The 27,892-nt window shown below is 34.8% G+C and overlaps 1 protein-coding gene across 1 annotated transcript; it reads right to left on the bottom strand.

Moving 5' to 3' along the window:
* Positions 1-251: 251 nt before the first annotated feature.
* Positions 252-27,530, bottom strand: LOC145751473 (ephrin type-A receptor 4-A-like). The gene is made up of 21 exons (XM_082567635.1): positions 27,338-27,530; positions 23,758-23,825; positions 20,526-20,641; positions 19,733-19,975; positions 19,402-19,598; positions 18,978-19,082; positions 13,880-14,035; positions 8,583-8,691; positions 7,832-7,979; positions 6,930-7,008; positions 6,642-6,817; positions 6,433-6,559; positions 6,095-6,295; positions 5,882-5,998; positions 5,547-5,729; positions 4,789-4,850; positions 4,463-4,672; positions 4,189-4,383; positions 1,606-1,757; positions 1,344-1,496; positions 252-1,152 (listed from the first exon to the last, which is right to left on the bottom strand). The coding sequence occupies exons 1-21, from the start codon at positions 27,402-27,404 to the stop codon at positions 897-899; spliced, it is 3,120 nt and encodes a 1,039-aa protein (XP_082423761.1). The 5' UTR covers positions 27,405-27,530; the 3' UTR covers positions 252-896.
* Between the last annotated feature and the right edge of the window lie 362 nt (positions 27,531-27,892).

Below are 27,892 nucleotides of genomic sequence, written 5' to 3' on the forward strand. Positions count from 1 at the left end.
TATTTGTCTAAACAAAAATTGTCTTATCCCATTTTAATTATTAAAACTTTTAGTTTGTCTTATAAATTAAGTTAAAATTTACATTAATCCAATAATAATTTAATTAATTTTCTACATACTTGGTAATGGTTTCCCTACTGTATTTAATAAGTACCTTACACTTAATTAACTTAACTAAGCTCCTTCTAACCCTAAATCAGCTAACACTTATCGAATTTCACAATATTAACCACAAACAGAAAAAATTATTTTTAAAATTTTAATAGTTTTCAGAACATGGCACGAAAAGTACAAAAAATCGTTTAAGCGTAGAAAAAATGAAAATAGTTTAAACAAAAAAATACAAAAATAATAAAGCGAATAAATAACGTTAAGCAGCTGGTCACGTGACCGCGTACAGAACACGTGATAATAAATAGATAAAAAACTAAAGCTTTGTCGTTTGGCAATTGGCTACATGAGAAGAATTGTGACTATTTGAAAAAGTTAAAGCCACCGCCCGGGTGGTAGTATTATGACGTCATAATCGTGATGACGTAACGTGAATTCGGTACATGCAAATTTTCAACGAAATTCTAGTCCTTTTGTTTGAACTAATAGGTGAAACTTATAAAGTCGTTACAGCGAAAAATATAAAAACAACAAAAATAATGATGACAAGATTTGTATTGTTTAATTTAAATGTGAATCTTTTTCCTAACAATAAAATAATATTGTAACATTTTTTGTTTTTTGTTTTTCTAATTATAATAACAACATTTTCAAATACTAAATAGTTTCAATAGCGTTCTTCTCGCTTCATGACGTCACTGAAGCCATGCACCACGTGACTCGAAACACTGATTTTCGGTGTGCTCGTAATGCACACAATTCTCTTTCTATAACCTTAAAACCAATCACACCATCGCCACTTGGTGGTTGCTCTGTCGCGACACCTGCCGACGTGGATTTTGCGGAGGTAGAGTAAACGCATTAGCAGCCGACGAGGCGGGCCTACTTTCGCTCGTAGCTCGCATGGTACTGGCAAGTCCGACCACGGAACCGTTTGGTGATATTGGAGCACCGGTGGTGAGGTGATGACGTAATGTGTCGAGGCCGCTTTGAAGTCGAGTGCGGTGAGCCGGAGAAGAAATACCAAGACGCTCTAGTTCGCTATAAAAAAAATAAAAATAATTTTTAAAAGATTGAAAAATCAAAGGCATATGAGCCTTAATTCGACTATAGTAAAGTTGGAAAACGATTAATTGAGAAAAAAATCGTTCTACTATTATTATAATTAGGCTAAAACTAGATTTACAAAATTTTTGAGACTGGTTAAAAAATTAATATATTCCAATGCCTACCTTGGGTTGATGTGTGCCAAACTTTCGAGATCGTTAATTCCATGTGCATAGAAGCTTCCTCTATATCTTCCTAACTTAACCATATCGAGCCATTCATCCAATGTATTAACATCTTCGAGTGTGGTTGGGCTGTCAGGGTTAAGTAATGGTGCACTAAAATAAAAAAAAAATATTTTACTAAAATTGCAACAAGAAAATAAAACTAAGTTATTATACATTGTCATTTTAAAACTGTTGTATTTGAAAATTTATTTTTATTTACCTTGATTCGTTTAAGTTTTCTTCGTCGTTAAGTAAGCTAGGTTGTCTGATAAATTTCTCTAGTTGACTAATAACCTCATTAAAATTTGGTCGCCTTCTGGCTTCATAGCACCAGCATTGTAACATAAGGTTGTGTAAAGCAGAAGGGCAGTCCTAAAATTAAAAAAAACAAGGTTTAGGCATTGATAATACATTTTAAGCATTCTATATATCTAATATTTAGTTTTCTAAATTGCAGTTTTTATTATAAATGACATTGTGGGCAAATATTTTATCTAGCGTGTTTAGACATGCGATCTGTGTTTAATTTCTAAGGTGTATCAGTTGCTTGGTTGTGTGTCGGTTAAAGGCACGCACAAAGTACGAGAAATCAAACCCTGTACAAATATAATCACTTGTGGTCTATTTGAACGTTCCGCCATACCTATACTACTGTAACCGATTGTAATTTGTGCTTCCAAATCGCACCTATTTATGGCGCACTTCAAACCTAAGGCGCCGCCAAACGCTATGACTTAGTACAATATAACGATTGGAAAATGATCGTGTGAAACTACGTTAATTATACGCGGCCCGTGGAGTGTTCTATTAGGCTCGCCATTGAGTAGCGCATCACCGGAAAATTACATCTAAAAACTAGTTGTGGGTCTTACAACACCTGTGGCTCTCGAGTAAGATTCGGTCAAGTGCGCAAATTAAAGACCGGCATCTTATTGCGTATGGATCCTATAGAAAGTCCCCATGTTTTGTCAACATTATTTATAAGACGTTGAAGTACGTTGCGTGCGCATAGATCTAAGTGTTATCACACTCTAGCAATTGTACGATATAAAAATGACCAGTATGGCTATAATGAATAAAGGGCGTGGCTTCGTATAGTCGCACTTTTAACACTGGCCAACTTCTAATTAGTTTAAAATTGCACGCTAGAGCCTCCGCACCAAGCTACAAAGTACAGGGTCGGTGATTCGAATCCCGATAAGGGCGGTTATTATGACAAATTTTATTTCATTAATTTCTATTTGCCTACGCAATACCTCTTGACCTTATGACTTTAAATAAAGCGGTTATTAAGCAAAAATTGCTGTTTTTTTACACTTGTTGTTTTGACTTTATGAAATGACATGTTGTTAAACATATTGTATTACAAAGTGTCGTTATCGAGAACTGCGATTTAAAAAACAGAGTTTTATTAATTTATTTTAAATTAATTTTCAAAAACACGTGGTTAAACAACGCCCTGTGAACCCGATATTAATTCCGCGAAAATGAAGTCTGCGGTTGCCAATAAAATTAAAAATATGCGGAATTTGCCCTAACAGTAAATCCACGAAATTTAAAACTGCATAAATATTTTAATTTTGAGCTAATAAGTATATCCATCAATGTCGAGTTTATTGAGCACAAAGTATTAGAATATTACATACGGTTCGCAAATTCCGGTTGTTTTTATGGAGAAAAACGGGCCACACAGGTAGAAATAATATATAATTCGATCTACAATGTATCTGCTTGTTAATTTTGCCATTACCTAATCAGTTAAAGCTAAAATATTGGGTTTTAACGTTGAAAAACGATTATTGTGTACCGCATATTTTAATCAACGAAACACAGTATGTAAATTTGGGTGGTATTTTCTAAACTGTAGTCAATACTCTGTTTGTTTTAAACAGAATAATTTCTTAAAGCTAATAAATTAGGTATACATTATTAAAATGTCATGCCTAACGGAATATCACGTTTTTAAAAATGATTAAAATCGTGTCGGAAAAAGGTAAACTAAAAGTTTTGTGATAGAAAAATGTTGGTTCTATATCGTTTACTAATTATTAAGTCGTGTGGCAATGTTTATTTTCTTATCCACTTTGTTGTTTGGTTGTTTTTGTTTTTATTAAGTAATGGTGCGTTAAATCGAGAAAGTAAAAACAAACAAATTTGCCTAAAAAAATAACCATCCAAAAAGTCAATTTTTGTCTTAAAAGGTTGTGTTATTTTTTGTATATGTCCCTGAAAATTATTCTCAAAGCAAACTTTTAAAGAAAAAGTAATTTTTTAAAGTAATAGCCAGGCTTAGTTTCGCGGCTAAATAGGGTTAAACGAGTAGATAAAATCTTGTCGAAAACGCAGGAATAAAGAGGGTAGACTAAGCCCCAAAATGAAAACTAAACCCAACAAAGCTCGTATTCCTATCTGGCCAGCTTAATAGGACTTAGTGGACAGTGAGGCGCCTTGCTTTAAAAAAGAAATTTGTATTCGACGAAACAGGGCATCCCAAAATGTTTTGATTTTTTTACAACAACTAAATCCTAATCCGACACTAGGTTTAGCTTTCTGGAAATTTAAACCCGATTTTTAATTTTAAGATCTCGTTGACGCATTTATGTTTTTTACGAGTTTTCATTGCAAGAATACAAAAGCAATAACGTATAATTATAAAGTGTAATAATTTTGCGAACAATGTGAATATGAGCCTTTGTTTCAGTTCAAAGCTAATGATAGTGGTTTTGAATAAATTGATGGGAAATAAACAAACCGGTCATTATAAAATAAAAACATTTAATTTTAATTTTTTTTTTGAACTTACCGATGGTGCAGGAAGTCTGTATCCATCTTCAATCACTTCTGTGACGTCATCGTTACTCATATCCCAGTAGGGTTTTTCCCCGTACGACATTACCTCCCACATAACAATACCGAAGCTCCACACGTCACTGGCTGACGTGAATTGGCGGAAACGAATGCACTCGGGCGCCGTCCAACGGAGAGCAATTTTTCCTCCCTAAATGTACCAAAAAAATTTTTACACAAAATTCAAAAAAAAAATTGTGGAATAAGTTTTTAAACAGCTAAACCCCTACCTGAGTGGTATAAGTGGCGTGTGGGTCATTCTCTAACGTTCTGGAAAGACCAAAGTCCGAGACTTTGCATGAGAGTTCGGAGTTAACCAGAATGTTCCTGGCAGCCAAATCTCTGTGAACGTATTTCATCTGTGACAAATATCGCATCCCACTTGCAATTCCTTTCAACATTTTCAATAGTTGAAGCATAGAAAGTTCGCCCCTCTTTCTCTATAAAGCAAAAAAACAAATTATTTTTAAAACTTAAAACAAAATCAGATAGGTTAATTTAAATATAGAAGTAGTAATATTAATTATGTTTTTCTTTGTAGTATTTCAAATTTTACCTTTAAAAATTTGTCCAGTGACCCATTTTCCATAAATTCGGTTAAAATCATTGCTGGCACACCTACAAAAATAAATAACATGTTGAAAATTTTTGTTTCGAATAAATAATATAAAACAAAAAAAAAAAAAACTGTTTCTTGTTCAAACACACGAGCTATTAGTAAAACATTTTTAATTTTTAACTGCCAGACCTAAAACTGTATTACTTAACTCCCCCTACTTTAAAACTCAGACCGCTTCACAAGATATACTTTTATCGCAGCTAGTGTCATAACACAAGATTACGCCGAAAAATTTGCAAATTGGAGCCAATTTAATGTGAACCAAGCTATACAGGAGTAAGCCGGTTTCAACTTGATAAGGAGCGGGTAAAAGGTCACGACAATTATGCTAGAGTACAAGTTTACCAATTCCGCGAAAAGCATAGTATTATGTGTAGGCTAATAAGCGCCAGACCCACTTTCGAGCGCGTTTATTGCTAGCTTTGTGCCCGCAAATTCGAATTCCAAAATGCCTGCTTCCCAAAGCGATTCCGGTCTTTGCTGATTACTCGTTAAAGATTGTAATTAAATTTAAAATAGCGGAAACGGTTTTATGCGAACTCACTATTGTCTGCAATGGAATATATATAAAAATTCAAAATATTTGACATTCTAACTTCTCCTAAACAAGTCTATTCACTGACTAGACTGGGGCCCAATGCCAAATTAGAGATAACGCAATCAAATTAGCACAAAAATGATAATTTTAAACTTACTCTTTGTAACCACTCCTTTTAGTTGTACGATGTTAGGGTCGTGGAACTGAGCCATGGTGCAAGCCTCTCGCAAGAAGTTAGTTTGGTCGATTAGACTGGCTCCGTGTTTTAACCTCTTAACCGCCACTGGCACATTTTGTTTCCCGTCAGTCATTTTGCCCTTGCATACCTCGCCAAACTCGCCTGAACAAATAAAACAAGTTGAAATTTGGAAATACGAAAATTGTGATCGATTTTGTTTCAGTTGAAAAATTGCAAATATGTAAAATAACTCAATTCAAGTTGTTGGTTATAGTTCAACGAGGTTTCTACAAAATTAAAGTCACGTGACTTACCTCCACCAATCACACGTTCGATGCGAATTTTGGCCGCATCAATTTCTCGGGCGATTTCCTTTACACCCTTATGTGGGTCTCTGTAGTCGACGTATGTTTTCCTGGGGTTGTGACCGCCTAAAAAAATAAAAATAAAATTTAATAACTATTCAAAGCAAACCAACACATACACTATAGGGTGGAGTGTATATATAATTTCCACAAAAGTCTTACCAAATCCGCTCAACAATTCCGAGCTACTATCCACGACCAATTTAGATCTTGCTCTATTTTCCTCATCTTTATGTTGTTGTTCACGCTTTCGTCTCATTATTAGAATGACAACGATTATGATAAGTAAGAAAGCAACACCTCCTATTATTCCAGCAATCATACCGGTACTACCGCCTGCTTCTTGGGGAGTGGCTGTAGGAGCTATAAATATTGTATTAGTTAATAAACTATATAACTTAAATATTACCAAAATATAAAACATTTATACAAAAAACAACAACAATTTTTAAACATATACTAAATATTAAAAAATATTTTTTTATTATTGTTTAACCTACCGTTTAATGTTGAAAAGGTCTGGGGTTGACTGAATGGACCGTATCCGGCGTCCGAGCGGGCCCGAACTTTTACTTGATAGGAGGTTCCTGGGTTAAGTCCATCTAACGTCACGTTTCGAGAGTAAGCCTATGATGATAAAAACAAAAATTTATTTTAAATTTTGCAATTTTTGGATATTTTTTTTTTTTTAGATTTTTATTTTTCATACCCGAATTATTAAAGGTGTGATTGGCTTATCCGTTCTTGTTTGACCGGTATTGAGAAGTGTAGCTATGACCTCATAATCAATAACATTTCCGTTAACATCTGCATTTGGAGACCATTCCACAGTAAGGCTCCCTTCTTCTTTCAGTAACAAGCTTAATCCATTGACTACAGAGGGTACTAAAAATAATTGGTTATGTTAATTAATTGATAAAATCATTTTAAGATGTATAAAATTGGAGACTTTCAAATCTATGTTAAAACGAAATAAAAAAAAGACTTTTAGGCATACCTGCTTCGCTTGTTGAAAATTGAACTAGCTCAAATTTTTCTTGATCCTCGAATTTCGAAACCCCGTTAAGCGAAGACACCTAAAAATTAAAACAAGCGCTTATTAAATTTTGCAATCCATTTTGATAAGGAAAACACTGTCAGATTTAAGTTGTTTTTGTTGGATTATAAACTCGATTTTTTTAGATGTTTAAGTGTAAATTATATCCCAGGCTTTGCCAGTAATTGCTTGCTTTGATATAAGCTCATTGTCTTAACCGTAGCATCGCAGGCAACGCAAGCAACAATTAAAAGATTGAATATTTCATAAGTTGTGATCAAGGCCTGAGATAGAAGCATAACAAAAACAACGACCAATTTTGTTAAAGGACGGTGCCAATTATTGAAAAATCGTCCAGAAAAGGTGACATAATATCTAAAATCGTGACCAACGCTAAGCCCATATAAGTCCTTGATTGATGGATTTGTTTTAATATAAATTTTAGCCTGCCAACCAATTATTAAGGGATTTTTTTTACTGTCAACATTAGTTTTATTAAATAGTTATTTTTTGAAAAATGTTGTGGATATTTATAAAATACTTCAACGCCTTATTCAGACTAAACATTTCCGTTGTGAGTAAATGAATAGTTTAAGTTTGAGAAATTGTCGGTTACCACAAAGTTCTGACTTCAAATAAAAGTGCGCAAAATAATGGTTTTTAAAAAACGTCAAAACCTTACAAAAAACATTCGTAAATTGTTAATTTTGCAACAAAAAAGTACAAAAAAGAAAGCACTTTTTATGTCAAAATAACCCCTTGTCTAAATTTCTTAATAATTAGTTTGTAAAAGCCAGGTGCTAAGGACAAACGTAATTCCAAACATTGACTTAATTTACAACAAAAATCAATTAAAAATTTACCTTTATCCTGTAATTAGAGAACGGTTCCAGGTCAGTAATTTCCATGGACAATCCGGTCACGTGGTTAGGATTTGCTGGGCTGTAATCGGTAGTGGATGGACAAGGCAGACACTTTGTGTACTTCTTATCACATTTTTCACAATCGACACTAAAAATGTAATTTTTTATGTTTATAAGATGTTATTGCTAGCAAACGTTAGGCCCCAATGTTATAGTTACAGAAACAATTGTTTAGAACCAAATTTTTAAAGTTTTTTCCTATGTAACACTAGATTTAGATCCCTTTATAACAACATAATTCCTTTTTCTACAGATGCCTTTAACTGAAATTCGAGCCGGCGTGCCGACCGCAAAGCATATATTTGATTTGGAGCAACGGTATACGAGCAATGCGGGTCTTTAATATTTAATGGCATCTGGTCGCACGAAGTTAAACATCATTAACGCGTTATCAAGACATTCCACGAAGCTACATAGAGTTTAATTTCGGCAGTAAATAAAATTATCGCACAACAACAAAGTTCAATGCTCTGATAAACCAACGGCACTCTCTTAAAATCAAATGTAAAAATAATGTTGTTGGATTTTATAAATTATTAATTTCTTTAAAAATAGATATATGTAAAGATAAGACACCATGGTATTAATAATGCGTTAACGATGCAGTTGTGGCTTCACGGTTTTTATTTTAATAAGAAAGATGGCTATCCGAATCTAAAAATCGATTTCGAGTTTAAGTCGTGGTTTTTACCTGTAATAAACGTCGTCTCGCCCGCCATTATTAAGAGGGGTCGACCATCGAATTGAAGCTGAAAACTTATTGACTTCGTAGGCGACATTTCGAGGTGCAGATGACGTTTCTGTAAATTAAACAAAAAATAAATGTTGATTAAATTAGCTAATCTAAAGTATATATAATGAATTTAATATAGATAGGTGCAATTTTAAAACTGCTTAATGTTATGGAACACCCGTATCTTTTTAAACTATTTTGGTGTTGTAGGCAATCTTAAGATCTAACAATTAGTTTAATTGCTAATAAAAACAAATATAAACGCTATGGAATTAGCAAACTGCTTTTCCCACCAACCTATGTAACCAAATAACCCTCAGCGCGAAAATGTGAAAATCAAATTTTCTCACGACGAGTTTTGCCCTTGTCGACCTTCCTTTATTACTTTTCATAAACTCATTAACCGGTTAACGGTTCGCGGAAAGCGGAATGTTATCTAGAGCATGTATCGCTCATTTTCGTACCCGAATACGGGCGAGTCTAATTAGCCTACGCGGTCAGGCGGTCAGTGCAATTTCAACGCCACTTTGATCACTTGCTATCCTATACCCGTGGAAGGTCGTAAGCACTCGATTTAGAACCCAACAAACAGAGAGCTCATTTTTTCTGTTGTTTTCATAAGCGCGCTAAACCCACCGGTCAGCATCTAAGTCGAATTTTTGTTGTGATTATAAATTGGATAAACCTAAAACGAGCTTGTTTTTCTTAAATTATAGATAGGTTATAATTGGTAGGGGTTAAGTATAATTTGACCCTGTATAATACACTCAAAACATTGACTCTAGCTGCCAATCATACCAAAAAAAATACAGCAAATTTTTACCCAGAAAACGACCTTTTAAACGCCGATAACCATACCTAAACGTTATTGAACTAGGGCACGCGTTCACCCGCTTTATATTTGCTTGACCAGGCTTATATATAAACCTATCACAACATAAAAATCGTTTCGGAAATAACAAACGCTTGAAGGTAAGGGTGGGTTGACAGTCGAATGATACAATATGATGCCAAAATTAAAGTATCTAGTATATCCAGTATAAACATAAGGCGTTGTTTTGTTTTACCATAAACCGCTAAATGTCCATAAACCGCTAAATGTCCTTATTTCAAATTTCCTTTTCGCTTAGTTAAGCGGCCACACAATGGAAATAGATAAGTTTATTTGGACCGCACAACGATTTAATGGAGTTAGAACTAAGTGGCCTCTTAAGGTTGTTTCTATTAGACTGGAATAAGGTTATTAGATTCCCGATTAGACAAACCGCACAATAGGATTAATTGGTTTCGACCAAATAGACTGTTATAATGTTGCCAATGATTTTTTCATTTGTTATTTTACTTTGGCGTGTTTTATATTGATACAGGGGGTCTTATGCTTGTAATTGCAGCCCTGTGCAGCCTTGCAGTAACAATTAATCTTAGTGTACATGTGTCAAAATCAAGCACAACAACACGTTTGGCTAATATGGATAAATTATGGGGTCCGCAGCCGTTTTTTAGCACGATGATAATGTACGAGGCTTTAATGGGCACTAAACAGCACTTTCTTAGTACGCGACAAAGTTTGTTTTTCATAAATCACTGCTGCCTTTTTTTTAGGTGGATATGCCGTGTGAAATCAGTTGTTGTTCGAGTGACGAAGTTCTGTGACGTCAAACAAACTTCGCGATGACATTTTCTGTCAGGCTGAGCCCCAAGGCTAAGAAGAGACATCATTTCGTTTGACAACTGTTCGAATTCTTGGCAGGTAAATCGCACTGCCCGTTGACTATTATAGAACCCTTTTAAGCCTAAGTTGCTTAATTGGATACCCAAATGTACGGACAGTTCAACATGTTTTGTGTATGAGGTTGAAAATAGCATAAGAGTAACGAGCCGTAAATGCCTGCCCGCTGTTTTCGGAATGAAGCTCAATACATCTTTACATGAGGTATTTAGATTTCTATTTCGCCGTTTATACAACAAAACAGGCTTGAGGTCGCCCTAATTCCATAAAAACACAACCACAAATCACCATCAATATAGACACAAACCCCTTCAAGAACAGTGAAGTTTAATCTAATGACCAAAGCCTAAAGTTGTTTTTGGAGTTTAAAGCCCCTTGTAATTAGTAGATCTTATCCCCAAAATGTGGCCTTGCACAAAATGCAGACATGGACTTAACAGTTCATTAGGCTGGCAAGTTGAACCCGCCCGTTCACTGTCCAACGTTCAAGTGGTCAAGCTTTATAAGCCGTGAAAAGGTCAAGGGAAGCAAAGTAACCCATTTACAGGTATTTCAATACCATTGTTCCCCTTTTTTAGAAGTCCAGACGACAGGCATTTCCTATATCAATCTAAAGCGACACAACTGTAATGATTATCCGTTTGTTTCAAAATAACAACGGCCATTGTTTGAATTGTGATGAAAACAAACGCGTGCCACCACCAGTACAGGCCCACAATTATTTATCTCACATAGCGCGGTATTATCCCATATCATTACGTCATTAATACTTTATCCTCGATAAATTTAAGATTTTGAATTGAACAACATGTAATCTGAATAGATGATCGCTTGTTTAGACGACTTTAAAAAATGATAACATCGCGTTTTATATGGTGACGTCATTTGAGTTTTTATTTATTTTAAAGCGATGTTTTTATCGAACTATTAGATGTCAAATAATGGGTTTGACCTATGTAAATTATTCGTTATTCGATATTACAAAAACAGAAATCCGACCAAGTTTAGTTTCAGCCCGTTTAATATTTCTTGCTTGGTATTTCCATAAGATGACGTCATAATGTAGAAATCCTCGGGGTCTCGTGATTTGATAAATGTTTATTGCGTAAGTGAGCCATCAAGTAATATTTTAAACAATACAAACACTTTCTGTTTGCTTGGAATGCGGACAAGCTAGAACAATTAAGTAAACAGCACCTGAATCGACCTATGTTACCGCCTATAGAAACCTAAATATGTCAAACACGCCAGAAGATCGTAGAATACATTCCTTTGGGTAACTGAATAATTGTTTTTTAATCAGGTCCTGACAAATTTATACAGATGGAGTTATTTCAGAAGGCTCGCGCGTTTACAGATTTCTTGTTTCGAAATTATTTTCTTTTGAAAGGCGGGTCACGGCCTGACCAAGGTTATGTCAATCCTATTTATCATATTCGCTCCAACGAATGCAAAAAAGGGTATTGAGTTACAAACTTGGTATGTGCACAACTGGCACACTTGGCAACGGAACTGGCCTTTAAAATCTATACCCATTAAACAATAAACAATCAGTTTCTTGTAGTGCATATCTCGCTGGGAAAAACTTGAAAAATTAGCCAAATGAAAAGAATAGTTTCATGTTAGTTTTCCTTTGTGTTTGACTTCCGATTTTGAAGCTTGGTGCTCGTTCCTGGTATTGTGTTTCCAAGTGCGCTGAAAGGAGACAAGAATTTCTATACACACCCCTTCCCAGCTACCTTTATTTATTAATACCGCGCCAGACAATAACTCCATTCGGGCGAAAGATATTTTTGAAATGAAAACATTTTTGTTGTTTTGTTGTGCCCGTGTAACGGATTTAATTGGAATTTTCATAGAAAACACTTGGCTGCCCACTTTTTACAAGCTTAGCGACTGGTTTATAATATATTTAGGGTTTTTGGGATTGGGAAATTTTGCTCTGCGGGGATTTGGCTCCTGTGAGTTATGACTAAGTAAATGACACTGAAAAGTGGTGACGTGTACCACTCGACGGTACGGATTCTACTTTAAAGTCCATCTTATACACGGCTCATTAACTTCCAATAGCGCTACAGTTACGTTTCAGGTCCACAACTGACCCTAAAATTGCGGTTTCCAGTTCGAAATTGTGTTTGTTTAGGTCGACGAAGCGCCAAATGCAACCTATGAGTGGACCGAAAAAAAAACAAACTCATAGCAAAAGCACCTTGGAATTACGGCCATTAGGGCTATATTACATGTCCCCGTCGACATATTCTGCTACCTAAAAGCTGAATCAGTTGCTTAGCTATGCACAGACTGTAATTGCTCACAATGGAGAAACGTCCTTTGCGGACATTCTTACGCCGAAAGTTCGCGATCTTTAAGGAGGCAACAAAGACTTAGGTGCTAATAAAACGCGATCGAGAGTGTCACATGGTGTTAGGTGTGCACCCGGTACCAGCTGCGCATATCTAAATCCACATAATCCTTTACAATAAGTTGTATAGTGATACTTGGTGTCGGATAACAAAAGAAGAGCACGCGCGGAATTTAAAAACAATTCGCATTCAGTTACAGAACAATTTTAAACATTTAAAAATAGCAACGGTGCTAAAGTAAGAAGCACACGTGGTTGTAAAACATGGACATTTCGAACTTGACACTGATTAAAGTCAAGTGAAGGCAATACGCATGTCGACACCTGTTCTTAGCTTGTACAATGCGGAAATCTTGATAAGGTGACATCCTCAACAGCCTGGCCATCAAGTGTCGCGTGATTGGCCAGATAAGATTAGGTTTCAGATGCAAAGCCCCGTGTGACAGTCTCGTCTAAATCGCCATTTTGTTGGGACCCGAAACAAACAAATTAACTCAAACTAGTTTTGGTCAAAAACAGTCAACATCGACCGCTGACGTAGATTTTGCCGTAATAACATTTTGGAGTATGTAAAACCGACGTAACTTAGTCTAAGCCATTTTTAATGAAGCATCGGTTAAGTTATAATCCGATAACTGATATTTAAAGCCAGGCAAATTATTTCGACTCCACGCGCCATTATAAATCACGAGAATTAGTTCACTGACACTTACCATAAACAACGATCTAAATCCCATGCAGTCGGGCAAGTTGTTGCTATTTAAATGTTAGGTATTTTTAAATCATATAGCGAGCACAAAATGACGCAAGAATGCGAATATTCCAGGAAGCATGGACGACGGTTAGTCTACGTTTTACCTTTGAGGTTTAAGTTTAAGCACTATTTATGGACCCCTTGCCACGCTGGTGACCCCATAACAAATAACGTCCCTTTATCGCATACCAAATCGAATCGATTACCTTATATAAGGGTGTGAGTAAACCTTATGAATAAATGAAAAAAATCGGGTTCAATACAGGTGTGCACCGTTCATTAACCGAACAAGTGTTAACGTTAACAGGTGGTCGCGCTGATTCGATTTTCGACGAAAACGGAACAATTTTCGAGAAATCAGTCTAATTAAATTGAAACCTCAGTTAAATTACTGTCAAACTGTCACTCACGTGTGCAGGGTTGATTGATGGAGTCGCTTTCCGCTCTGTAGTATCCGTTGGCGCACATGCATTTCGCCGAGCCGACGCTCTGGGCTTGGCTGTGGTCTGGGCAAGGCGAGCAGGCATGGTTTCCAATCGCTGATTTATATTCTCCGGTCTTACAAGCTGTGTAAAGAAAAGATGCGGTTAGATTTCTGAACGGAAACGCGGTTTTTCCGATTTACGCAATCGCTTTATAATAAGCGCTAATAAATACGTGGTTAGTATTGTGTAACCCGCTAACGTGCGAGCAGTAATTTCAGTACCACATATTTCTTAAGTAAACGTCGAGCCTATATAGCGCGCCGCTATTAAATTTAAATATAAATTTTAAGGACGACAACGCCTTTGTTAAATACAGCAAAATTTAATTAATAACACCAAGACCAAAAACTAACTAATATTACTGATTTTAATAGAAATACAATACAACTTATCGTATATTAAAGATATGGATATAAACCCCACTCCCTTACTGTCAAAATAAAGATGTGATAAAGTTGTCAATTATTAGGCAAAGAACTTGACTAAATTAAGGGAGTGAATCATTAAGCTACTTTTTTAAGATGCGATAAATAGCAAAGTTATTTCTTTGAAGGTACATAAGAGCCACTTTAGGCGATATCAAGTAGAATGTGCTCCCTTATACACAAATAGCAAATACAATATAAGATTAACTTTTGTTCAAGTAGCTAAGGGAGCAAATTCTGCGGTAAAATGTCAACTTAAAGCAACGAAAAACTCGAGTAGAAATTCTTAAGTGAATTTATCCTGTTTGACAAAGAACAATACCTAATATAGAAGCTTTCTACACATTCTTAAGGGGAAGTTACAGAAGTGTTCTCTATATAGAATTGCGACATCATTCGATCTTCACACAAAAATTTACGTGTCTGCCTTATATTCAAATCATTTCATAAGGTCGTTATTATTACTTTACATATTTACCAAATAAGGTATGATAACATTGTTATACTTTACGACTTCGAAATAGATAAATACGCGTGGGCAATTGCGCTATAAAATAACCACAACAAAAATTTCGGTTAATTCTAATCACGCAACGCTAAGGTTTCTATTCGCGTAATAAGGAAACCGAGTAAGGTCGAGTGAGCGTAAAACTGTGGTCGTGTTATTAATGCATGTAACCATGTTGTGTGGTATAGGTACTGGTTTAAAGGTATATAGTTAAAACAAATTGAACCTTTAGCGTAATAAAGCATTGAAACACATATGCTATACGCTATAAAACTGCCCAACAGTGCATTTAAGTGTGTTGTTATCACTTCGTGTAGGCGTACAACGTTTAACGAAAATTCACATATTTCAGGCCTCGACCTTGGCACCGTACTTCACTCTGTTTGTTGTGATTGCCTCTAGATCAACGATTTCGTGCGCGCATAGCGGATAGAAGATTATTTTGGTATAGCGACAACGAAATTTCGAATTGACCAAGTGTAAACTACCCGTTAGTCACGTGACAACGTCGAACAAGGCGTAACCGGATGTGAATTCAAAAATCAAATAATATTTGACAGAAATTAACGACGTTACGCTTACACAGTGTTGTATGATTTCACGGTAAAATGGCGGGCGCCCTTTTTTAGCGGCGCGCCCAGTTTGGGAAAAAGCGTTGACGGACGTGAGAAATTTGTTTGTTTTGGCACGACCGCATGTCCTGAAATGAGCAGGGGAGATAGACAAATCCCCCGAATCCTTAACAAGATGAAACGAATCGATTTACACGGCAAACTACGCGTAGTAATTTCTGGCGGATATAGATATGTAAGCCATCAGGGCATAAGCGACTAAAATTGTAATTTCTTAATTTGGGCAGATATATTTTAAGACATGAAAATTTAATTAAAAAAATATTGCGTTTTGCTAGACCATTAATACCGCTTTTTACTGCCAAATTTAATATTTTTTAATGTACAAATCGTTTCTCTTTACTTTATTTAAGAATCCACAAAAATGCTTAATTGTATGCTCTACCTTAAATGTTCCGGTACATTTTCCGTATAATTAAATATGTGTTTTCACGCAAGCGGGGCACACGATAATTGAACGTCGTACGTAAGTGCTATAACAAATTCGATCCGTTTTTTCATATCTACGATCTGTAAAAGCTATTTTACGAACCAATATACAAAGAATATTAAATGGGGCTTACGTTTTATAGCGTGCAATACACGCTCGTTCGCACGTTTCATAGGTTTTATTTCGCCTTTAAGTGGTACATTAAGCCTTAAAAATAGGTTTGCGCGTCTAACAAATGATGGAAGATATTGTTAATGAACAGGGGCACCAATTATCAAACAAAGAACAGGGTAGTGTAAATAATAGGGGGGTTATATCGGCAGGGGTGGGCTATTTACGGCCTTCAAACAAGATTGATCTTTTTTTACATAGCAAAAAAAGTGTCGCAAAATTTGATGGAATTCTAGTGGTTTTGGTTTCTGAAATGTTTAATGTCGCAAAATTTAACGAGCTCGTATTGGTCGTTAATTTAGGGTGTTTTAACGCACTATATATTGCATGACAAAGTCCAATTTACATTGTTTGATCTTCGTAAACACTAAGTTTAACGAATACATAAAATCGTGTAATTCCTTAAGAACACATTGATTAAGAGGTTCTCCGTATTGAATGCATTATAAAACCGCTTTCAATTAATATTACACAATTTGCTGTTTATATAACTCAAGGACAGATGGGGTAGGATTCAAAATTGCATTAAATTAGCCTAAAATCAAAGCGGATTAACGTACTAGAAGCAATTTATTCTCGATCAAGATTTTCGATAAGGAGATTTTGAGCTCTAGATATAGATCGGCCGGATTCGTATGACAGGTTATCACGATCGCGTTTTTATTTACGAGTCTAAGTTTTAACATTACTGAAGGATGCCGTCATTCTTGAAATTCGAAATGCCCGAAGCAATATGACATACGTAAAAACCGCTGCCTATTCTATAGAGAGTATTGAATAACGTATACAGATTTACCGCATATACAATGTATGTATTGTTGGGTATTGCGAATGACGCAAAATCAAATTAAAGCGACTGTTATTGTAAGAATATATTAAATCTCCATAAAAAACCTGACGTTTTTAATTTTCACATGCCTATAAACTTGCCCAACGACATAGTTTATAAGACAGTCTAAAAACGGTGTTTATTTATAGAGAAATAGCTTTACAGCCACTGTAATGTCAATCAGAATTAATCCTAGGTTTATTAGGTGTTGTAATACATACCACCTGCACCAATCGATATACCGTGTTGATATTAATCAACGTGGGAGTCAAAAGACAAATACACCATTCAATAAACGGCGCTTTTATCTTGCGTTGTTCTCCATACGTTTTAACCACATATATATATATAACACGCAAAAATATCACAGTTGATTGTTTTAATGTTGGAAGAAATATGAGTTATCGATATATCATAGTCAAAGCTGTTGATAAGGCTCGGCGTAATTAGAAGTTTTTGAGCACGAATTCGAATCTAGTCTTCCGGTTACTAAAGCTTAAAAACGCGAACACGACTGATTTAAACGCAGGTGTCGTCAGCATGACCGAAAATAAAAACAAAAATCAGTTTTTGGAATTTAAAAAAAATTTCAAAATAATGACAAAAATCGATTTTAGTTTTTTTTTTTTTTTTTTTAAATCGCCAAACAATTTTGTTTTAATATATTTATTTATCATTGACACAAACGTGAAAGAATTTTGCAGTTAATTTTTCATGATCGACGTCCACAGATTAAGCTTAGAGTCGAACCATTCCTGCAAACAAACCATTTCCATAACAAGCGATCGGTTACTGTTACGTTATTGGTGTGTTGTCATACAAAACTAACATGAACTATGCGCGGTTGTATCTCGCATATGCACATGTCGGATTTTGGGTGAAAGTCGGCCGTGAACTTATAAGTTGATTTCGGCGGTGGCGCAAATCGGATACCCGTGAATTCGCGACACAGCGTTTTTCGCGTGACGTCATCATCGCTCTGTAGGCTTCGCTGTATACTGGTACGACGGGTTCGATTTTTTTCCGAAGTTTGCGTTTTAATTTCCGTCGAGGGAATTTCGATTTTTGTAATTTCGGAGATAATTAATTTATATCCGCGTGATAACGACTTCGCGGTCGGAATATTTTACTTCGGGTTTTTACGCTTGCGACCGCGTTGTCACGTGACATAATCGTGACGTCAGGTTTAAGCCACCCGCTTTCTCAGCCATGTCACCACAGCCAGCTGTAGACATGTTTACACTTTTATATTCTGTATATGATGGGCGTTTACACGTGATATTACACAGTTTTAATTAAACATGCCTACCTACATATTACGTCAACCAAAACATAGGCATGTGTTAACTATAAACAAAATGCTAAACCTAGTATAGACATGACAAAAAACTATGCAATTTTCGGCTTAACTGCGCCATATCAATCACTTTAATAGGTCAATTTGTTGGACAAACTACTACCATTATAGGATAGTTAAGCCATGCCGCTACACTATAAATATTTATACGGACGAAAGGAAAACATAAATGCACCTGGCACAATTAATCCAATTTACACAAAGCAATGTTGACTGTACGATAGATAACAATGTGTGCTAACATATACTACTTAGTGTGTTAATTGGTTCGAAACAGCTACAAAATCTACACTCTCTTAACAGTAATGACATCCTGGTATAGGTTAAGAAAGGCTATGTACACTCTTTTTACGTGTTAAACGGAGCGTTACTACTAATTTAGTTAAAGCAAACCGAAAGTTTAAAATTCAAAAGCAAAATTTTAAACATTGGTCCGGGTTTTAAATAAACAAATCGCCAGTATATATTTAGTTTATAAAATATTCAAAAGTTTAAGGGTCTTATTTAGGAGATTAAGCTACCTATAGGTATCAACTTACTTCTAGGCTTAGGCCCAGACATAAATGTGGCATTCGCAATTTACTAAATTGATAAAATCAACCGTTGGAATAGAATCCGTTAATCTACGTTAGATAAGCGCCTAAATATACCATAATAAATTAGAAACTTACGTTCGCAAGCGGTTCTGAGTCTATTAGGGGTATATCCAGCACGACATTCGCACATACCAGTAGGTACCTTCCAATGACCGTTGCTGTTGCATCGATATTTGGGAACTAGAAACATAAATAATACAAGTTATGACTCATTTAATTTATTGTCCTTAGCCTAACCTATAGAGTCTGATACGGATTTATACAACACTGGCTTAGGATAAGATCAAGTTTGTATTTGATATAGATTAGTATTGATCCCCAAAATGAACGCACCCAAGTTATTAATACTGTTATTATATATTTCTAGACGTTCATTCAAAAAATGTTTATGTCTAAGTTAATATATAACAATATTTACGAGTTAAAATTAATTCTATATTCTTTAGAGCGTTAAAATGTAAGCCTATAGCTTAATTTTCAAATACAAAACTGGCTTTACCTTCATTGTTGCTGTACACTGCATTTGAAACACATTTTCCTTCGACAGACACAAGAGAAGCGACTTCGCCACCAGCAACAGTTTTTGGAAAGTAAGCTAGGTTGTAAGTGGTCTCGGGACAGTAGTGGTAATACAGTTTCATGCTCATTAAGGACATGCACGCGCCTTGGTCTTGGGCAGCTATATAAAATCCACTCCTGTGAAAATGAAAGCATAAAAGTTATTTTAGTATTTACAAACTGTTTATAAAGAAAAGTGATAAACAATAATAAAGTCATGTTTAAATTAGTTTATTGACAATATATTTGATTGTATATGTAGGTGTTTTTACCTTTCTAAAGGTCCAATAACCAAAGTTTTCTTATTAATTCCATTAGGTCCAGCACTACTTGAATCAAACCGTTCCCCAGCAGCTACTGTGTCGATTTTAATGTAGGGGTTTTCCCTCCACGGTGGAAAAGTACTGGAAGCGACGTTGGACGAGGAAGCGTAATAAAACAAAGTGAAAGTCTCGCGACAATTTTCGCATTTCATGACGGAAAATTCGATATCCATATATACCCTCTTAGCAGATCTGAAATTTAAATGTAAATTTACCAATTAAAAATATAAGGATCCAAATATAAGTTCACAAAATGTCTAGTTGGCAACTCCACGTTTAAATCCATCGCTTACATTTCAAGTGAAAGGTATTTTGTCTTACTCAAGGAATGCCCGCATTAGTATACAGACAGTGTTGATACCATAACACTCTTTATCGAGCGCATCTCAATCTTGTTTAAAATGAAACAACCACTTTGTCAAGTGCCAGTCAAAATCTCAACATGCCAATTGGAACAGCGACGTATTCGATAATTCAAGTATTTTAATTAAAAGATCGCGCACACGAAGAGTTACACCATGCATAATAAACTACTATAATTATACGTTCGAATTACGCATACACACATAGCACGTGATTTTTCGAATTCCTATGTTATGAAATCATTGGGTAATTTACATTTTCAATGCTACACGAAATAGGAACAAACACTATGTATTACAACATAGACTGTTTTTAAATTGTTAAAAAATAGATTCTCAATACATTAGTGTGATTTTAAAATTTGATTTATAGGTCTTACTTGGCATTAATATATGGTGATCGAGCCCAGTTGTCCTGATTTTCATCCTCGATCTTGCAAACTTGGTATGACCTTATTGTATTTCCGTCCACGTCCAAGTTACTTAGCTCTTCCCACTAGATTAAAAAGAAAAATACATTTTAAGTCGGGCATAATACACACGTTTTTGTCGGGTATTACGAATTACGTATAACACGCAATCTATAAGCCCGTAGGTTTACCTTTACACGGCCTAATAATTCGATATTAAAATTTTATTAAGCATTAGCGCTCAGGTTTAGCGGGTATACACCGTTAATGATTAGGTGGTAAAAGACGCGATTTTCCAATGCACGGGGATCGCGTAAGGCCACCAAAATATCAAAGCCTGCGTTTCTTCTCGGGGGATTTGCGGAAATAGCGTCAGCCTCTTTACGCAACTTTAACCCCTGTACATCTTACACGCGTAAGATCTTTATGGGATCTTAATTTTGGAAATAAATGTGGCCTAATACAACACGCGTTAAGTAAATTAAAGCCCAATTAGGTTAATATTGCTTAGTCAGGTCTTTAGATAGCGAAATCTACCGTTTATTTATCAGGAAAATTAGTTTATGTACGCGCAATGCGTTTTTAACATTCCTGAGATGCTTTACGCAAATTCTAACACGCTCTAAGCCTTGTACAGGCTTAACAACTTGATACATTACACTGGTAAAAATGTTAAAGACACGATCAAGGACTTTTTGTTCGCACGAGGCTGAAAAAATTTTGCGCGAGACTAAGTTATGTAGGTGACGGATCTTGGAAGGCAGACCCTAGACAGGCTAGGCTTTAGTTAAAACATCGAATATTTCCGTTACACATGTATTTGGGTTTATATATGTCCGACTTAGAGAGGGCTTAAAATAGAACAAATCCCTTCTTAGCCAAAACAAACACACAATCCTTAAAAAATACATGATCTATGGTTAGTGAAAATCTATCAGTCGCGCCATAATTCTTAACCAATACCATATTTTGTGACATTTATTAAAACCGCCTAAAACGTTACATCTAAGATATTTATATGATTTAAAAAATGCTGTAAATTTAAATTTAGCTTTTTCGGTTCTAAATTTATCGCAAAAAATCGAAATGTTAAATCACAGTTTGGTAATTTATCTAAAGTTATATCTCAGTATAAAAATAAACCACGAAATTTAGATTGCGTGACTATGACTGGTAGTCCATCGTGTTATTATAGTTAATAACCGCGCACTACAAGCAAGTTAACTAACAAAACATGAGGTCCTTTTATTTATAATTTTGAACAAAGGATCGACCTGGCTTGATTCATTAAAAATTCCCACACAGACGTTAAAGAACTTGAGCCGAAATAAAGCTTGTTTTTCGAATATTAGAAATGATAAAAATTTAAAAACCCCACGCTTCTAGTATATATATAAAACTCGAATTGTATATAAGTCTGTATATACAAGAGATAAGTCGAGTTTACTTAAAAATATATAAGGAATATTCAGAGCAAAAGGCCACACAAGTTAGCTATATCTTCGTGACTAGATTTTACCAGAAAAAAAATGTATCTTGATTCTAACGACGCGCTCAAGCCACATTCTTACTTCTTTATGAGCAGTATTCAGCGCACAGGCATGCGAATACCTTGCGCAATATGGTAACGTAATTCAATTTTCAATACCGTAAAAATGCGCCAGTACTGGCACGAACAAGCCCCTGTGTATTATTTCTCTTAACGACCTTTATGTGAAGAATTTATGTCGCCTCGCTGCCATTAATCTCGTATTATCATAACATTAAATTATAATGCCATCAAAATGGCCGAGTATGTATATTGTAAGGCCTATGATTTTATTACGATATAAGTCAACAGCAGTGGGTGATTATGTAAATTATACCTACATAAAGTCTAATAAATTTTCGAAACGTCGACTCCCCTTAAAATGGCGCAATAAAATTTATATTTCAATATAATACCCTTTAAAGTTATCAAAGACATCAACCGCCGCTGTTTATCTAAATAGTCAACTCGTCTTTTGGGATTACAAAACAGCTTCCCCTTTCTCCCGAATTCAATTAGAAACAATTTGATCTCGCATCCAAATGGACATCATAAGGTTTTGTGTTACAAAAATAAAATCAAAGGCGAGTAATGGTAATGGTATGGCAGTAAACTCAATACGCGGTAAAGTAAATTTTAAGTTTGATACTCATAATTCCCGCGAACGTTTACGTAATTCAAACAATAAAAATAACTTTCCAAAAATAAAAGTCGACCTTTTTCAAAAGACAAAGAGATCCGTATGTAATGTTATTTGGTATAGGGACTTAAACAATGGAATCGAATACCAAAGTAGCGTTTGCGAATTGATTTATTGTTTTAGATTCCGTATTTAAGTTTAAAAGTACGTCAGATTGCACCTATACAAATACAATTTATTTCGGTTTATTTTGTGTCCTCTTTGATATCGTACTTGAATAAACGATTTGAGTAAATTATCGATGTGGCTTAAATATAAATATTGCCAATCTTCGGATATAATTGAGACGAATTGGCAAAAAACGGGTTGCGAGATTTTGTGCAAATAAATAAAAGTAATTAACATACGTTTTCGTGTTTAGTAAACGTGTGTTAAACACACATTTAATTAAATACGAATATATTCACGCAATACAGTAATGTTCATCAGGTAAAAAACCCTAAAATTTAAATTCGTTTTGTCTTTGAAGGCGGCACATTAAACTAACCAATGCGCAATTTTTGTACATTATACAAGCAGACAATTTCCGGATAGTCATTTAATAACCACGTCATAATCGAAACCTTGGCACAAGATCTGTAAGAACTTGGCCATATAAGGCGACTTTGAACTCTTAATACAAAGCTTTAGATACAGGGTTATTTAATATGATTGCCCTCGCGAAACGACTATAAAAAATGTTAAGGCAAATTTACAATAAAATGAATATTACATTTAGACGCCAATATGTCCTTAAATTGAACTTTAAAATTAATAACAAAAGTTGTAACCGCCAATAGTCCACAAAGGGCAATAAACAGTGTTTCATTACAAAACGCACAATTTTTAACATAAACAAAAATGACGTCGTTATTTTAAGACTAAGTGGGCATACTTATTACTAATGTCTAAAAAAACATTTATTTATTCTGCCACGTGATCTAGGTGCTTGTTTTTTGACATAACAACATGTTAAATGTCGATAAATCACTTACCCCGTTATATTGTGGGTGTAGAGACCAATCCATATCACTTGTAGCCATCTTTGTATTGTAAAGGACCTCTGTAATGTAAATAAAAACAATTACTTAAAAATTAAATTAAAAATAATGATTTTTGTAAATTGGTTTGTTAAATAAATACTTTTTTTAATATATAGCCTATACATAGATATTGTTCGCAAATTTGAAAATTAAGTAAAACTGGTGGACAATGCATTTTATTATTCATTTTTATTTAATTGCTGGTTAAGCAAAAATAGTTATTCCGAGTTCACTTTCTGTTTGAAAATTGCTTTGAAATTGCGAAATCGTTCAAATAATACAAACAAAAGATATTTTCCTTACAAGTCTAGCGCCCAGCTATTTCATATCGATTTATGATTCAAGGAAAGGTATTGTGTCCGGCGCATAGACGTGTTAACCTTTGCCATTTTTAAGCAATGGGTATACCGACTGCCTTTTGTGCTGGTGCTATTCATTCTTTTGTGTATGGAAAATCGCTTGGTAGCAACACACAACGAACGGTTCCATAAAAGAATATTTGGCGATACAGGCTACATATCGTTTTAATTGAACTTTTGAAATATTTTAGACAGTTTCAAAATTATGTTTTTATTTTTGCGCTTGATTAAAATACAAAAAAAAACAGACATCTGTTTTGTCTTTTTTGCTTGAAGTTTTTATGTGTTGTATTTTATGGATTTTTTTAACAAAGTCCGTATAAGCCTCGTTTAAATTCCGCTTGAACATATATTTCAAGTGGTTCTCAACGATGGCTGCTGGCACTTGATGTCATTAGGTCACACACAACGACCTTATGGCAATTCTATACATATTCGTCATACATGTAATATAACAACTCTATCACCCTTTTAATAACAACTTTCCTATTCCCAGTGCACAATATCGTTGATATCATAAAAATATAATTACCCGTACATTAATCATCACAGCCATAAGTGATTATTCATGACACATATAATTTGAACATAGGACCGTGTTAATTGAAACAGGAACGCACAGAAGTCTATATAGGCTCTGTCTGGTCGTGGGATCTTATTTCATAAACCTATTCAACCATTGTCTGTAGCTTACTTGCAGTAGGCTGGCTAGCAACGGATTAAGCATCACACCAAGTTCAAATCCTTTGTTACAATTGTCAAGTGTAACAAAGGTGGTTTTCCCATTATTCGCAAGTTACTGGTGTTATATTATGTGTCTTAACGGTTCAGTCGTTCAATAGACACTTAGCGGGAACACGTGCGAATTAACTCACAGATTAAGGGCATCTTGACAAAATCGGCGACAATTTTCGGCTCACTTTCAAAACTCGATACAAATCAAATATTTTTCCGAAAACACGGATTTTGGTTAAGTGGTAATGCATGTGCGCTTTCAGTTATGTATCATTTAAACCTTAGCATAATTTTCGTTCCAAGTAATTCAGTTACTAATTTTCGAAAATCTTACCACGGCGTTAAATTATGAGAACTCATTGGACTAGGCTGTATAGCTAAGCCGATAATGAGAGGCCTTAAACAAAGAGTGTTCAATATTATAAAAAAGTGAATTAAAATGCGAGTTCGCTATAATTTTATTTTAAATTCGATATTGTTATAGTGCTATACACTCCCGCCCTTATTCATTAACCACCGTGACTCACAATAGAATATTCGAGTGATATGTCAACGTCAATAACTGTAGACAGGAAAATTATAGCTCTAATCGTGAAAAAAATACGTATTGAATATTGCCGTACATTTTTCCCTGCGTCAAAGTTTATTTTTTGCTGTATTTCGGTGTACAATGTTATGAGAAAATAACAACGCAACGCCCCTGAGTAAAAAAACGCCAAAATTTCGTAACCATATCGCAAGAGACTTTAGGTAACTTTGCCATGACAAAGCTTTTTAAAAAACTGTAAATTTTTTTGAGAATTCAACTGCTTGAACTGTAATGCTATATAAATAAAACGATTCGTTAAGTAATAGGATTTACATGAACGTTTTCTGCTATATTTGACTCATGTTGATTTAAAGAAATGATATTTGTATCTCTAGGCGAAACGAATTGAGAAAGGAAAGATTATCTTAAAATCATACGTACGACAATTTCAAAAAAATCCTTTGACAAACCTATTTCTGATTCACAGTTAGTTTTCGAAACTGTTATCTTACAAAATTCGTCGTCAGAATTTAATATTATGTTAAGTATTTCTACGTCACTAGGGCCGGGCAAATCCATCGCGCTTGTACCAAAATCGATGTAATAACGGTCAATTAACGGCGTTTAAGTTTAGCTAAATATAAGTCTTGTGGCAAAATTTTATCACTCGCGTGAGAAAAGTGTACAAGTAGCGATTTAAAAACATTTGATTTCCACTATTTTGGCATCGTGCCAACCGCTGACAGACGACCGTTTTAAGATTTTTGGTTAAGCAAGATGGCAAAACTTTATATAGCATTTCTATGACAATTACATTCAATTATCACAAAAGGTTCTTTCTCAGTTTTTTTGGGGTCCTAGCCTTGATAAATAAATATAACATTGTCTTGTGGTTGACAGTCTATAATCGTACACGGGTTAATCTAAAATGTGAATATAGTCATCATTGTGGAGCTATGTTGTATAGACATTGGTTGAGTACATACTGAGCTTTGTCATACGGTAATTAATTACGGCAAAGTCAATACAGGTTTTGATTTTATAAACTGTGGTCAATTGCTTATCCAACAAAGGGCTTTGAATAATATTCCCTAAACAGCAAAATGCACTTAAGTATAATTTGTAATCGATCTTTGTGTAAGCCTTAAAACATTGGAGATTAAATATCGCGACAATTTATAAACTTGCTCGACAGTATAATGGCATTCTTGTCCCTAAAATACACAATTGAAAACAGATTTGCTAAGTTGATAAAATCGTAGCCGACAAAAACGTTCGATAACATTCCTCGTCGCTAGTAGCAACAGTTAATTTTAACTTAAATCCGGGCTCAGTTTTAGCCTAATCTGCATGAAGTACATTCGAGTTGATAAAAAAGTGTAAATTTCATTATTGTGCTTAGACATTGTGGCTCCAAACGTTAAAGAACCTTCGCTTGTACAGAAAGTGATTTGTTTGAGAGCTGTGAGTGTCATTAATGTATTTTAGCCTTACCGACGTTTTCATACGAGATTTTTAACCCGCCCTACACACACAAAAGCCCATAAGATCAATGCGCAGAGCCTTCAATACGTACGGTTTGTGAGGCGCTTTAACACGGGCATTTTAGGTCAAAAATAGCCAAAATCAAACGGATCTTGTCGTCAACAAACGTACTTGTTTAGTCGAATACGTCACAAAGCCTTAGCTGCGCCTGTTATTTGTGTAGTTCGCTTGGCCAACAAACGAACTATCCCTACGTTGGTTAAAACAAATACTGGAAAAAAATTCTTACGTAAGATTTTCGATAAATTTTAACGACGTTGACGAAACCAAGTTTTGTTTACGATCCAGTACATTCCTGAGATCGGTCAATATTTTAACAAGGTACAACGAATGACATAATGCTTACTAAGGAATATTAACTTACGGGTTGCCGATCGTGCATATCCTAATAAAGTTGCAAGCAAAAGAAAACATAATTCCAGTCTTCCCATTTTGGGAAACTCTTCAAGCCTTTATGTAATATCACAAAACCTTCTTAAGTATTAGTAAAAATAACTTTTTTTTCTTCAAAAGTAAAATGTAACAGGCAAATTATTAAAGTTCGGGTTTCAGTTATATACTTCTACAAAAATAATAAAACGGTTAAGAAGCTTACGTAATATAAGAAGCTTACTGCCTGTATAAATACCAGGATGCCAGACATGCATGCAATTTGTTGGGTAATCTTTCAAACAAATATTAAAATCGAATGTACCTCTACAGCTCCGTGCTAACTAGCAAAATTTTAAACTTTTTTGGAATGAACTTAATTTGAAACCGTTCTAAAACTAAAAACTTTAAAAAAAAAATCAAGTTTTCGAACCATATAAACTATACCATTAAAGATGACAAATATATTTAAAATAAAAATATAATGTGTTAAGTTCGCCTCCCTTGAAAAATACCCGCATAAAAATAAATTGACTAAATTTAAATTTTA

This window comes from Corella eumyota, chromosome 4 (assembly GCF_963082875.1).
Source record: "Corella eumyota chromosome 4, kaCorEumy4.1, whole genome shotgun sequence".
Taxonomy (NCBI): domain Eukaryota; kingdom Metazoa; phylum Chordata; class Ascidiacea; order Phlebobranchia; family Corellidae; genus Corella; species Corella eumyota.

Excerpts from the sequence above, each read along its gene's own strand:
- LOC145751473 (XM_082567635.1), bottom strand. The coding sequence starts at position 27,404 with ATGGGAAGACTGGAATTATGTTTTCTTTTGCTTGCAACTTTATTAGGA. Across the intron at positions 5,730-5,881 it reads CGAACGTGTGATTGGTGGAG|GCGAGTTTGGCGAGGTATGC; the intron begins GTAAGTCACGTG and ends TTATTTGTTCAG. Across the intron at positions 4,851-5,546 it reads AAAAGGAGTGGTTACAAAGA|GTGTGCCAGCAATGATTTTA; the intron begins GTAAGTTTAAAA and ends TTATTTTTGTAG.